Source organism: Ochotona curzoniae, unplaced genomic scaffold (assembly GCF_017591425.1).
Source record: "Ochotona curzoniae isolate NIBS_2020 unplaced genomic scaffold, NIBS_Ocur_1.0 contig_2699, whole genome shotgun sequence".
Classification (NCBI taxonomy): domain Eukaryota; kingdom Metazoa; phylum Chordata; class Mammalia; order Lagomorpha; family Ochotonidae; genus Ochotona; species Ochotona curzoniae.
Window position 1 is genome coordinate 7460692 of NW_024465561.1, and position 15004 is coordinate 7475695.

The following is a 15004-nucleotide window of genomic DNA, read 5'->3' on the forward strand; positions in this document are numbered from 1 at the left end:
AGGAAAAGTTCCTTAGCTTTTAACCTGCGCTTCAACAAGAAAAGTAAAGTCCTAATAATTTGGATTTTATTTATTCATTATGAAATATTGCAATTGAAGCATTAAAATTCTAGGATCATCACACTTACCTGTATGGCTTATCAGAGTTATGGATCCGTCTGTGGTTTCTGACACCAACGTATGTTGTGCTTGTGTAATCACACACGTCGCATCTGTACTGCTTCTGCACTGCAGATTTATTCCCTAGACAAAGTATTTCAGAGTTCTAGAGTCATTCTTTGATGACAGTCAGAGGGTAACATTTACATGCTATTGTAAATGAAATCACACATCGTCACTGCTTCCTTCAAGGCTTTCTCACTGTTTAAATATAACAAATGTGAAGTGGCTCCACTGGTTTCCCTGCATCCAGACTCACAGCACCAAGAAACTGAACGTCATCTGCTTGCAGATACAGACAGCCTGGCCTGGAGTATACTGGACTTGGTTCCAGCTGCCTGCTGACCGCATAGCAGTTAAATCAGGTGGACATCGCCAATGTGAAGATGCTCGTCTAATCAATATTGGATGCATGATTTTAACCAAACATTGATTTGCCAACAAGCTATGCTATAATCTGACATTATCAACTGTGGCTTTGAAGCATGCATATCAACACAACATAAAAAACCTAGAGGTTTGCTATTGTGTGGGTTTCCTTGGCTTTCAACTAAATGCCAGCCTTCAATTGCGTTTGGGAACAAAATCAACTGCAAAACATTAAGCGCTCCCCTATGCAGTGTAACTACACCCTGTAAGCAGGCAGGTCTCAGGGGCAAAGGTTAGGAGTAATATGAATATGCAGCCCTCTGCAGTGCAGGAAATGCAGATCCCATGGAAGCAGGCCACCTTACGACCCACCTCTGCAACATCAGGCCACGGAACTCAAGAGCGACTACACAAGTTCAATGACTGGATCATAGGAAGGTGTTGTTGCCTGACGACATCTGACACTTAATCTTTCCTGTTAGCAGGAAGCCCACAGGCTGACCGCTTTATATTCAGAACCAAAGGTGGAAGGCTCAAGAGTACGGCAGGAGCACAAGTACATGGGGCACAGAAGAAAACCCACAAGATAAAATTAAACTTTCTAAAATTAAAATTTTCTATTGCTAATAACTAATGCCTGGCAGAACAAAATGACCTAATTTCCTGATATAGAGCTATAGCATTAATACACACACTAATCATAATTATAATCTAAGTACTGCTCTTAATTGGTAGGTTAAAAACTTGGACTTGATTATAAATGGCACTGCTCCAAATACAGTTTAAAAAAAAACCTGAAAAAACGGAGTGTGAAATATTGGATAATGGTTTTGTGTGAGAAATATTACAGATCAATGACAACTAATAAAACTGACAGATGGAAAAACTTAATATAGCACAGAACCAGAGCCTGTGCCACTCCAAGCAACTGCTTCCAATGGAAAGAAGACTGGATTTAAAGTTCAAAAACTTGGGCTTAGTCCTTGTTCTGCCACTGACTCCCAATCTGATCAGGAGTAAATCATCCTTCCTCTTGAGGTCTCCATTTTCCTGTCTACAAAGTAGAAGTACAGAACCCCACAGCGTGGTTCTCTGGGTCCCATATTTTCCCTTCCGCTGTCTTACCACTAAGCTGCAGGTTCCCTGGGGGGTAGGGCAAGGATCATCCAGTTCCGTTTATACGGAATCCCAGGTGCTCAGCAACGCCAGGTTTCTGAGAAAGAACACTTAAATTTTCCCAAGATGCATTAGACCAAACTGCTTTGCCAGATGGCTGTATTACAGCAGCTGTGTTTGCCAACACACTCATCAGTCCAGTTCTGCTTTCTTCACAGGGTTCCTCAAGGGCAGGGACGCCCTGCTTCACACTGCCAATATCTGGTACGGTACAAAGTTCAAGAGGCAAACTCTGCCTCTTAGCTGAAGGTCTGGTAGAAATACAATTACAAGGGATCTCAGGTTGGGAAACATGCCCCAGGTATCTGTGCTATCACAGATAGTCAGAGACGGGGGACCACAGAGGTTCATACCTTCCTTCCTTAAAAATTTTACTAAAGGATTACAGAAGTTTTATTAAGTATGAGTCATTTTTATCTTGTAAGTTAAAAATTTGTTCTTTGATCTGTCAACCAGACTAAAAAAATATCTAATACGGAAAATTTGTCTTTAAAATTAATTTGAGAGGCAGAGAAACAAAGCGTCCATCTGTTAGCTCATTTCCCAAATGCCTCCACCAAGCTCCTGCCTGGGACCTGAGCTGGGAGCTAAGAGCTTCATCCAGGCCTCCTGCCTGCACTGCAGGAGCCCACTTACTCCTGCTACCTCTGCCCTTGCCCAAGACGAGGACTAGCAGGAAGCCAGACTCAGAACCCAGGGCTGGACACTTTGAGGCAGAAATGCAGGCATTTAACTGTCAGGCCAAACTCCTTTCCTTAAGCATTTAATATCAGATTAATAAAGTATTCATCCACTTGCAGGTAATAGACTTGCTACCCATCAATTACAGAACAACAAAAACATAAAATGGAGCAAAGGAGGCGAGCGTGAAGACAACTGTGAGTATGAACCCCGGGAAAAGGGCAGGGGAGGGGCAGAGGCTAACACTGTGATTTGAACTGGCTGCTTTTATTAAAATGGTGAGCTTTAATCTGTTTACCTACCTGCGCAGTTTTAAATGTTTGCTTTTTCAGATGGTGCTAGAAGAGTCATTCCAGACTGGGAATGAACTGCAGGTGGTGCTGCTGAGTAGCAGTTACTTTATTCCTACATTAGGGATTTATGGGCCAATCATTTCTAATGTTATAATGTCTCCTTTAAAGAGGCTATGGAAACATAATGAATTAAAATAAAAGGAGGCAGTTAGGACTATTTTGTAAAAAGGAAACAAAATTGTCTTAGCTCAGCCATCTATCGCAGAAACAGATGTTGTGTCATAAACCCCTTTTGTTTTTGGAGAGTTTTACAGGGATGACATCTGTTTGACAAGGGAATTTTGGTGCTACAGTGGTGTCAAAATCAGTTCTTTCAGAAACATTCCAGAACCAGTTATGCTTTCTGGGGTATAATTTAATGAAACATTATGGTGAAACATTTCACTCTGCAGTTGTTTCTAACTTTAATTCTTAGGGAACCCAGAAAGGAAAGTCACCCCAGCATGGTTTATTTCCCATAAACACTGTGTGCCACACTTGAGACATTTAAAGTATATCAATTTCACTGAGTCGACGCAAGAAAGCACAGCTTATTACACTTTATCCCTAATTCTCCGGATGTGATACCCGCCATCTCAGGGAAGTCTAATTAAATCTTTTGATTCTAATATTCCTATTACCAGAGACTTAGTCTATTGGTACCTAACTGCTACATAAAAAGAGGGTGCTTAAAAAAAAATAATGTAAATGAACTCCAGCAGTCATACGAGGGTAAGCATAAGATTACAGTGGGAAGCCCGGTTAGGCCGAGGTGGGGCCTCCACGTGCAGAAGCTGAGTTCGTGGCAGGTCAGCTGGTGCAGCAAGTGAGAGGAGGCGGGTTTTTTTGAGTCGGCTTTGTGGACTGGATCTTAGCAGAGGCACACATTTCAACTGAACTCTACCTGCACGGTGAAAGCTGGACTCCTCCTGCTGGGCTAGACTCCCTTTGTAGGACCTGGTTAACAATTCACTTCATTGAGCACTTGGGATTGCCTCAGAAACAGGGTAATGTCCATTTATATCTACAGTATAACGACCCAGAATACATGCTTTGGTCCTTAAGTAACCCCCATGACAACTTAAGTCACTTTCAATTTCACATGCTAGTGAGCACAGACTGCGGAAAAAAGTAGTTTACCTTCCTGAACACATTTTCCATCAGTTGTCTCACTGGAAATTCTTGGCTCATTAGAAGATGCTATTGACAAGGTGTCTGGAAGGCTGTGTTGTTCTCGTTCATGATTTCTCAGTTGACTCTAAAAACATTGAAATTTACATGTAATTTGTGATAAACATGCACGGTCCAATTATTAGGAGGCCACGAAAAGGGTTAAGTTGCTTTCATGGTGTCCAGCCTAGAACATACTAGCAATGTTTTAAAATCAAGTCTACCAAAGGACTATTTAAAAAATTGGCAGGTCCAGTGTGGTAACCTAGTGGCTAAAGTCCTTGCCTTGCACGTGCTGGGATCCCACATGGCTACTGATTCATGTCCTGCCTGATCTACTTCCATCCCGCTCCCTGCTTGTAACCTAGGAAACCAGTGAGGCCTGCCCAATGCCTAGGAACCCTGCACTCGCATGGGAGATCCAGAAGAAGCTCCAGGCTCCTGGCTTTGGACTCGCTCAGCTCCGGCCATTGAAGCCACTTGGGGATTGGATGGAAGATCTTTCTGTCTCTCCTTCTCTCTGTGTATCTACCTTTCTAATAAAAATAAATAAATCAATCTACCAAAAAAACAAAACAAAAACAAACAACAACCCCAAAACAAAAACAAATTGGCAATTTCTTAAAAATACACCGGGCTATCACAGTTTTATCAAAGAGGCAGTTCCTCCTGGTATTCTCTGGAAAGAAGTTCCCACTGTCTCAGGACATGCTTATGTACCCAGGTGTAGATTTCCTCAATGAGCAGCAGACGCAGACAGGCAAACAGCAGTGCTCAGAATAATGCAACGAACCCAGTCAGTAACTGCTGGGCTCCTGCTAAGTTTTCTGCTTTATGTACCAGCTGGGTGTTTCAGACAGCCTTAACTGGAACCACTCAGTGATTTCCACCCTCCCACTTCCACAGCAGCAAAAGAAATTCCTGGAAATGTTTGGAACTTCTCTTTGCAATCTGTTTGGATATGCTACTTGGATTTGCATGAGAGTAGCACAAGCAGCACTAGATCCCAGACGCCAACTCTTCACCTTTCTCACCACCTCTTACCATCAGCTGGATCCCAATGCTGGGTCACTGGGGAGAAAACACCTACATCTCAGTGAACCTTGAGGACACGTTAAAAACATTTTCAACCTGTTACTGAGCCCACTAAAGGAGAAAGGCTGTAATTTGATGATTCAGTGAGTGCAAGTCTTTTTTTTTTTTTTTAACAGCATTTCATGTTGGGTACAGCTTTAAAGTCAGCCTCTAGAATGAAAATTCAATGGCCAAAATAACCCTTCTATGTTCTTAAAATGCCCATTAAACAGCATTCAAGGCTCAACACCCAATGTACTGCTCTTCAATAAACCCAAGATAGCGCATTTTTCCCCCTGCAAAGCTACAAATCACTGTTGGTTGTGTAGCAGCTGGAGTGAGTCATCTGCATTCCGGGGCCATGGAGGATGAGTACACACTGTTTGCCTCGAGGATGTAAACTTGCGTGTGACAGATATGTGTTTCAACCCACGCTTCCTTGCAAATGAAAATCCACCCTTTAAAATGATACATTAAAACATGGAGGCAGTATGCAGAGGCCTTCAAGGAGGCAGCAGACAGGGAAATAACTTTACCACAGAAACTCTAAAGGCCTAGTCTCGACTTTAGTACTCCTTGGGGCCAATGAGTCAATGTTCCTGGGATTCAGTTCCTTTTCTATAAAACCTTTCCTAATTCTAGGGTCTTATTAGCAGATTTCACAAGCCAGTGCTCACCTTATAATGGAAAGACTCTTCACACTGCTTGCACTGGTATATTCTTGTTTTGCAGTGGTTGACCATGTGGCTCTCCAAGTCTTTGCTGTCATCAGCTATGTGCTCACAGATGGGACACTGGTAGGGCTGTCTCTGCCGATGGACTCTCAAGTGCTGCTTGATGTAACCCTTGTTCCCACTCGTGTAGTGGCACAGGCGGCAGCGGTAGGGCCGTTCGGCATTGGGGATATACTCCACCACGTTGTTTCCTGACAAACTTGTGTCACTGCTGGGTTGGCATTGGGCGTTGTCTTGCAACTCTTTCAAAATGTCATCATCTGAAGCATTTTGGTCTGTTCTCTCTCTCAATTTTTCAATTACAGTGAGTAAGGACATGCTGATACCTGTCTTAACCTGCCCATCGGACAGTTCCTGTCTTCCTTCTGGGAGTGCTACCAAGGTAGAGTTGCTTTGGTTAAAACTAGTCAACCCATCTGAAGAGTTTTTAAGTGGTGACATCATTTTTGAATATGCTGCCAATGTACTGTCCACCTGCCTTTGCCCAGTATCTGGATTTAAGAGGTTTATATCCCCATAGTGCCCAAGGTTGGCTCTGGTTAGCTCTGCAGCTCGTATAGGCATTGTGACCAGGGCTTCAGCAGCTAAGGAGTGTAGCCTGAGGGACTCGGAATTTGTCCTTCTGCGGCCTGGTGGGGCATTCTCATCAGTGGCCAGGCTTTTGTTTATCAACTCGTCTTTCTTCTCTGGATTACCCCAGCCTATGACCAAGCCCCCGATATCAACAGTACATTTATCACCATGGTACACGTCCTCTGTGCCTTCACACTCGTTTGGGGCTTCGACTGGATTCAGGTTCTTCCCCTCTTCAATGTCAGAATTCATGAGGAAATGTTTTTGGGAAAGGCTTTCTTCTGCTCCTGGTAATCGCTCCACGATCACATTAACATGCCCTTTTTTGTTTGGGCTGCTGCTAATGATTTTCTGTGCTGAGGAAAGCAGGCTATCCGCAATCAGACTCTCCTCTGTGTCAGAAATCACCTCTAGCATTTCTTCCTCATTAGGGTCAAGGGTCACTGACCGGCTTAAGTGTACTCTTCCTTCTGCTCCCTGGTCTAAAGGAGATGACGATGACAGTGCTTCTGAGCTGCAAATCTGCACCTGGACCGACGGCCCGTTGTGGATACTCAGTTCACTGTCTCCGATAGCAATCACTACTGCGTCGACCCGACCAGGTGTGGTGGTCACTGAAGAATCCAGCAAACCCAGGGGCTCGTTTTCATTTTCAAAGATTGGATAGGAACAGTCAACTTCCCCTGCATGTTTCCAAGCGTGAGTTTTCAACATTCTCTGCTGGCCACAAGTGTAACTACAAAACAAGCATCGATACATGCCATACTGTTCATATGCATACCATTTCCTCCTTCCCATTTCTGCCACGGGTGCACTCTGGACAGCCTGAGTTTGTGGACTGTCCACCTTTACTGGGACATCAGGAATGGGTTCAGTCTTTCTTTCTATGCTTCTCTGACATAAGGAGGCTGAGGGACTCACGCACTGCTGGGCCTTGCTTTGAGTGTGACCGTCCACATCATTTTCGTGGTCATTCACCACGTGAGCTTCAAGTTCTTCTTGGCTTTTTGATGTAATATGGCACTCTGAGCACATTAATATCACCTCATTCTGCTGACCATGCTGCTTGATATGATCTTTCAACACAGAAAAAGATGATGAGAGGAACTTACAGAGGCTACACTGGTAAGACATAGCCTTGCCATCACTTTGGGGAAGAGTCTCGGGGGTAAAGTTTGTTTGTGACATTTCAGCTTTTCTAGTATCAGCAGCAGGTGACTGGGCTACTTTGGCTGGAATCTCACACAGATCTTGGGTTTCAAGAGAGCGAGTTGTGGAACTTGAACGAGAACGTTTTTTTCCAATTAAGAGACATTTTTGTGACTTCTCATTCTCCACTATCTTGCTTAACTTCTGGATAACATGGATCAATGGATCTTCTTTAGCTTTTCTTTGATCATCAATTTCCAGTGAGGAACTGATCACACTTTCAGCAGTCAATATAGCTTCTTGTTCTCCAATATCTGGCACCAACATGGCAACACTGCTGCCTTCTTCCATATCTATAAAGGGTAAAGGACAATAGAAAGAAATGCCAGGTTACAGGATAACTACAGAGAGACAACTGAGGAAACACAGGCAATCTAAGGGTTTCCTAAGTTGGGAGCTCCGTAGCAATCTATCGAGCTACTTCCAGGAGACTGAAACTGTTTAGCTTTCTCTTAGGAACACAATCTAGTATAGAGACGGAGCCTGGAGACCTTGTCACCGTCCGTCCCTGTCTTTGGTAGTGACTTCTCACACTCCTTACCTCTTATTCTTACAATTCTTCGCTCTGGCTGTGCTCCCTCCCTTTTGTACGACATCCAAAACAAGAACAAAGACAGACTTCTATTCTCTGGGGGAACCACTTTAAATTAGGATGAAGCATCATTCTGTACAGCCAATGTGATCCATGAAATTCTTGAGAGACTACTTTGTGCATAAACTGTAACTACGGTTATACGATTCAAAACTACAAATGTTTTCTTTCTCGCCAAACATTTGGAATTGCAAAAATACAGTCCCTGTAACCTCCTATAAAGGACACAAGTGAATTTTGGGAAGTACCACGCAAAGAAACTAAATAAAACCAATGAGCCAGTTCCTCCTTTTACTTCCTTTGATTCATCTTTCTGGAGCTAAATAAACCACAAAGTATGCTGTGGTTTTGTACTAGAGGTCATATTAGTGGTCAACCATCTCTCATACCCACATGTATGTAATTTTTTTTCTCTGAAAGAGAGGCATCAGGGCTAAGAAATGTAATAAGCCATCTATGTACCAAGTCCAGAAATGAAGCGAGTCTACAGACGAGTTCTCGATAGGTTCCAGTAATATACTATGGCTAAGGAAGTCACCAAACATAAAATACTCACAAATCTTTCTGCCTAAAGCTTGAATATTTTTTTTAAAATATTTCCTGGCAGTAGTTTTCTTTCAAACATTTCCTTTGGCTTTAAGTGAGATTAATTTGTTGACTTGGATCACATTTTTAAGTTTAGGCTTTTATCCAGCAACAAGTTTTGTTTTTCCACATTTTAGGTGCATTCTGGAATCTTACCCACAACATCCAGTAAATGCCAACAGAATTTTTAGTGGCACTAGCTACAGACCAAAGACCATACTATTCTTAAACTTCAGTCGCAGGCCCTGAATTCTCACTTAAGTGGTGAATCATGGCTCCTCTTTCCCACATGGCTAACTCAATAAATATGGATCTTTGGCTGTGGCCAGGATCATACCACAACTGTTCTGGTAGACCCCATCTGTGTCCTTATCTGCTACTGGGCCAGAGCATCCATCTGGCAACAATGGATACCACTTATGGAGTTCCTTCAGGCAAACCAGCCTTCAGTATCTAAGAGGTCCATGTCAGGGGAAAACACAAACGCTCTACTCCAGATTCTCTGGTCCTACTTCCTCCCTCCTTCCCTCCCAAATCCCTCCTCTGAAGGAACAGTTTTGTTCTCATCCTTGCTGAGTGCCTGTGCCTACCCTCTTGGAAAGGGAATGCATTCCATTGCCATTGAGATTACTCTCCTAGCTCCAAAGGTCAGATACTCTCCTTTACACACCCTTTCGAAAATACTAGTTCCTTTACATATTTTTCTCATAGATAGAATCAAAGTCTCTTTAAGACTCTACCTTTAATCTGAAGTCATTGAAGAGGAGATCAATGGTAGAAATAATCTGCTATGACAGAAATACACTTTGTAGCTTCCTAAGACAGTTAGAATTCTATATTTTTAGGCCGAGAGGAGCTGTAGCTCTTTATCTGACTACTGATTTTGTTACTATCATTAACTCAACGGTAAATGTAAATTCATTTAATGACAGAATTCCCTAAGCATTCAAGTTCTTAGACAAGGTTAGGACTGCTGTGGATCTAAGGTCTCCTCTCCCATGAAATGTAATCTTCGTGTAGGCAGACTGATCATGGGGGGCGGGGTTTAACACACCGTGAATGTTTTCTCAACAGACCTCACACACCCACAGGGTTACGAAGGTGACTCATGCATCTCTCTTCTACTTAGTGACACCACAGGGGGGAGGCAGAGCAGTGTGAACTACCTCTCTTCCATGTTTCAGCATGTACTTAAGAAAACGAACAGGAGGAGGAGGAGTTCATCTCAGCTCAAAAAAAAAAAAAAGACTAGTACAAAAGAGTCTGACAAAATATTCAGCCTTTTGAAAGCTGTGTCTGCTCAGGCATTAAGAGCTAATGGGAATTTGCAGCAGATGCTCCAATTTTCCCTCAACATTTATGGAAGTATCTCGTTTTAGAGGATGCATACGTTTGGGAATTAAGTACAGTAATGGTAACGATAAAGCAGATATGACAACATAAAACACACCAAGAAACACCTGAAAAACTAGTCTGGGCCCACATGTAACAATCAACGCACCACTTATGTCTCACCAAGACATGGCTCTATTAAGAAACAACAACAACAACAAAAGGTTAGATAACTCACAATAACATATACACAGTGGGAGTGGTAGGGTGGGGGAGGGGGGTCCTGAAAGCCTACTTAAAATTCTCATGAAAATTTTACTTAGATCACTAATGCAAACATCTATCAGTCTGCATGGCAGGCAAAATAAAACTCATCTAAAGAATAAGGGAAGAAAACAAAGAACAAAAACTCCCAATAATTCAATGATGATTACAATGTGGATACTACGATAATGTATATATATGCTCTCCTTGAACCCTAAGAGATCAATATAACAATTTATAAACAATTATCTAGGTGGCGACGAGAAAGTGAGGACACAGTAAGAATGACAGATTCTGTAATGGAAGTTGTGTGATGAATACCTGCAAGTTGACTGTGCTATTTTTAACTCTTTGTATAAATATGTAAGTATTGTTGTCTACAAGACACAAAGTTATCAGGAAGAATGGAAAAATAGTAAATTCACGGTATTTATAATTTTAAACCCAATTGAGTAACTAAATAAATAACTAAGTAAATAAATTTACAAGTTAAATATAATGAAGTAGGGGTTGGCACTGTGGTCCAGCTGTTAACGTCACTGCCTGCAACACCAAGAGTGATGGTTCAAGTCTTGGATGCTTCACTTCTGGCCCAGTGCCCTGCTTACGTGCCTGAGAAGGCAACAGAAGATGGCCTGAGTGTCCAGGTCCTTGCCGCCCAAGTGAGAGAACCCGGAAGGAGTTTCGGGATCCTGGTTTCAGCTTGGCCCAGATCTGGATATCATAGCCATTTGGGATAAGAATCAGAGAAGGTATCGGTCTCCTTCGCTAGCTCTTCCTTTCAAATACATAAATAACTTTCAAGAAAAAAAAAATGAAGTCACAGTTTTAAACACTGCAGTAAGTATACAAGGCAAAAACAGACCAAAGGCAATGACCAAGAGTTAAATCCCAACAGGAAGAGCTCCTCTGGGCTATGAAGGCAAGTAAAGGCTTCTTAACGAGGTAAGATGTGTCCTGGTCCCAAAGAATGGGCTCTGGCCTCATGATATCCTCCTTCCAAGTCTGCTGGAGGTTCCCGGAGGGTGATATCATTAGGCTGCCCTGGCTTCCGGTTTCTCAATAACTTCTACCAACTGAGAGCCATGACCAAGGAGACAGTAGAACAACTGCCCTGGTTGCCTAGAACATCCTGGACTGGCAGGGCTTCTCAACGGAAGGACACTTCTCTCTTTGGCAGGCTGTTCAGCAAGAGACTTTTATGAGGTGTCTTCCCAAGGCTCAATCTGTATAAAAAACCCGGAAGAATTTCAGACACTTTTTGTACCCCAAATAAATGTATCTTTTAATCGCATTCTTTATCTCAAATTTGTAATTCTGGTACCTCTTTTTCCTGATGCTGCCAGCTCTAGATAATTATATTATCCCTATGCATCACCTATACTGCAGTGTGCCATTTGCTTCCTTGGAATATTGTTGACACAAGGACAAGACTAACAGTTACTGTATTTTTGGAAGTGAAAATAGGCATGTTGTTTGGGGTTAGTGAGAATTTAATACAGCTGAATACAAAGGCTTACTAGAAAAAGGGAAGACTAGGGGCATTAGAACACAAATTTCTTGTCTGGAATCTGTAGACATAACGTCAGACCAAATGAAACATACTGTTACTAATAAACAGTAAATACAGTTGCATCCTGAAGTGCAGATGGCTTACAACCTTTTCCAGAGTTTCCTACATTTTTCCATGACAGAAATCTTCCAAATGTCTTGCATTAATGTCATTGGTAAGAAAAGTTAAGACCACATGATTTCAGTTGTCTTCATTGTGTTTTAGTTTGCTATGTGGCTTATTTGTGTTCTTTACTTAGTTCTCTCTTTAGTTATAGCAGTATTGTTAACATAATTTTAACAAAATCTAGCTGAACAATTCATTTGGCTTGGAGAAAAGCCTGTAATTTTCACGTATACATTCAGACAGTATCGTACGAAATAAATTTCTTTTAGACCAAGAAATGGCTTTATTCCAACTTGGGAAAAAAATGTGCTACAGAATCTAATTGCCGATTAATTCTGTACCTTCCTTGATTATTTGATTATCATTCTGAAAAACAAAGATTTCTTTTGCTCCAGCATAAACCCTAAATGCCTTCAGTCAGCTGCATGACCTTAGGCACGTCACCATCTCTCTGGGCTTCCCAGTCCACAGATACAAAATGCCAAGCAAACTACAAACGTTAAGAAAAGTGGCCTGGAAGCTGCTTACACATTTATTTCTGAATTCTCCTTAGGATTGTCAGCTATCATCTCCTTCATTTAAAATCTCCTTAGCAATATCATTATGAACTGCCACTAAGAAAAAATCAAGTATAAATATCGCATATACGAATTCCATAGTCTAGAATTTCTTAGCTGGCATCTAGCCCTAGACAATATTCTAATTTGGCAGCTGCAAATAAGACATAAGGTCTAACTAACATTAACCAACACTCAGATTTACTCTCACTTATTAAGCACCTCCAGTGTGCCAAGCAGTGTTGGAAGTCACAAAAGTGGTTAGAGGAAATCCTTGCCCCCGAAGTCCAAGTCCAAGGAGCAGTGCCTGTGTAGATTTTATGTAATATTCATGTTAATCCTGGAAGCGCTCGCTGGTTTTCTGTAGATAAGGAACTTCACAGGTAGAAAGCAGTGACTGATGTAGCAACAGAACTCAAGGCCAATGTAATAATTCTAAAATCACTCTTTCTCCAATACAAATTTTCCCCTTCGCAGCGAGAACAAAAATTTGTAAGGCTTCCATCCTGGGAAGTATCAGTCCCTCGCTGCTGGGCTTCACCACGCATGTGCAGGCACGTGAGCCTCAGAACTCTTCGGGACAGCGCGGGTGAGTGTGACACGATTGTAGAAATACGGAAACTCAGTGTAATTGAAGTGACTTACCCAAGGTTACATGGCTGTTAAGTGTCAGAGCCAGTGTCTTTCAAATCAATTCCTGAAATTAATACAGTCCCCTGGATCAATCTTCAAAATCCAGCTGTGGCCAAGAATGAAAGTACAGTATATCAAACACTGCCTTTTCTGGGGGAGACACAGTAATGTGGTTTTCTTTCTTTCGGGAGGGGGGGGAAGAGAGGCAGTGCAAAACTTCCCAACATCCCACATCAAGAAGAAATTGAAAGGAACGTTCATGCAAACCAATATGTGATTCAAATTTACAGAATTTACCTAGTGAGCAGTCTTGAGGATTGTACACAAATTAGGAAACAAAACAAAACAAAAAAACAAAAGCAGCTCCGGAAACTCCTCAGGATAATTGTATACTCGGTGTGTTACCTTAGAGTTTATATAACTGCCTCAAAGCACTATTGGTTTTGCTGGCATCATGTCCTAATGAATGTGGAAAAATAAACTGCAAATTACTATTCTAACCTCAACCAAAAATACAACCCTCAGGGTGAGTGATTAGGCAGAAAGGCAGCAAGAAAAGAGGACACACAGGCTCGGCCGACCTACCCTCTGGCGAGGCTTCCTCCCTACCCAGCTGCCACACTGCTCTGCCCTCCCTAGAAGACCCAAGAACGCTCACTTGTTTTGGCTAGAAGGCACACTACCCGAGCGATGCCTGTTCACACACTTCCCTGCCAGGGCCCGATGCACTCACTGCTGGTGGGCCTCAAGTTAATTTTCAACGAGTTCCTGAGGGAAAGGAATGGAGAGAGCCTGGCTTTCTCTTTTAATCAGTAACGCAACCCCGACACGGACTCAGAGCAGTAGTGAAGAAAGTGCGAACTCGAGGAGGTGAGAAATCCATCAAAGCCTGACCACGGGGAGGGGAGGCAGCAGGCCGGAGGATGGCCAAACGACGACCCGCTGCCAGGATGAGGAAAGAGACTGCCAAGGGACCCCTGGGGGTGGGGAGGCAGACAGAGGACTTGCACACAGACCCTTCACTCCGGACGCCCCCCCATCCCCCAGGTCGTCAAAGACCCAGCGCTTGCCGCCTGCTCCCCACCCGCGCAACAGCTTCAGACACCTCCAGAAACAGCCCCCTGCCATCGAAGGGGACGGGACAAAGTGCCTCGTTCCTCAGCTTGTCCTGTGCCCCCCGCAGGGCCGAAGCGAGCTGGGGCGACGACGCCCAGGCCGAGCAGGCGAGGGAGCAGGGAGGCTGCGGACGCGGCGGGTGACAGTAGCTGGCCAGCGGCCGGGCCAACGCCGGGAGCGCGGCGGCAGCGGACAGAAAGCGGACACGCTACTTGGAGGAGGGAGGGCCTGTGGCGAGCCCCGGGAGGGTGTCGGCCGGCCGGAGGAAGCGAGCACCGGCAGAGGCCTGAGGGGCAGGATGCACATGGCCGGCGGCGGCGGTGCTCAGAGCGGGCGGAGGGGCGGCCCCGGGGCGCGGTACCTGCGGTCGGGTGGCGGCTGCTGCTTCCGCGAGCCTCCTTTAGCCGGCTAGGACCCGGCCGTGCCCTCGCCCTCGTCCTCGCCCACCTCTCTCCCGGTTCTTTTCCCTCTTTTTACCCCCCGCTTTCCCCCTCCTCATTCGGAGCTCCAAAATGGCGGCGCAGGGGACGGATCACGTGAGCCGGCGGCAGGTCAGGTGACCCGAGTGGCGGGCGGCGGGGGCGGGGCGATGTCCAGGCCCCGCCCACGGGCATCCCGGGGACCGCTGAGGCTGGGCGGGCACCTGGCAGGTTATCATGTCTGCTGGCCACGGTTCCCGGGTCTAGGGTGGGCGGCTCTCACGGCCCCTTCCCTCCCGCTCTCACCCTCGCAGGGGTCTTCTGGGTCCAGAAGTATGGGGTCTTCCCACA

General features: G+C 44.2%; 1 protein-coding gene across 2 annotated transcripts in view; it reads right to left on the reverse strand.

Annotated features, from left to right (window-relative positions):
• The window catches only part of ZNF507 (zinc finger protein 507), a 30167-nt gene extending 15477 nt beyond the window's left edge, over nt 1–14690 (reverse strand). The window contains exons 1-5 of one of the 2 annotated variants that reach the window (XM_040976493.1): nt 14596–14686; nt 13131–13224; nt 5639–7770; nt 3858–3975; nt 129–243 (exon numbers count right to left, since the gene is read on the reverse strand). In XM_040976493.1, the coding sequence (XP_040832427.1) occupies nt 129–243; nt 3858–3975; nt 5639–7768 (2363 nt within the window). In that variant the 5' untranslated portion in view covers nt 7769–7770; nt 13131–13224; nt 14596–14686. Of the gene's footprint in view, nt 1–128; nt 244–3857; nt 3976–5638; nt 7771–13130; nt 13225–14595 lie in introns of both variants that reach the window. The other variant, XM_040976494.1, reaches the window with a different exon arrangement.
• Between the last annotated feature and the right edge of the window lie 314 nt (nt 14691–15004).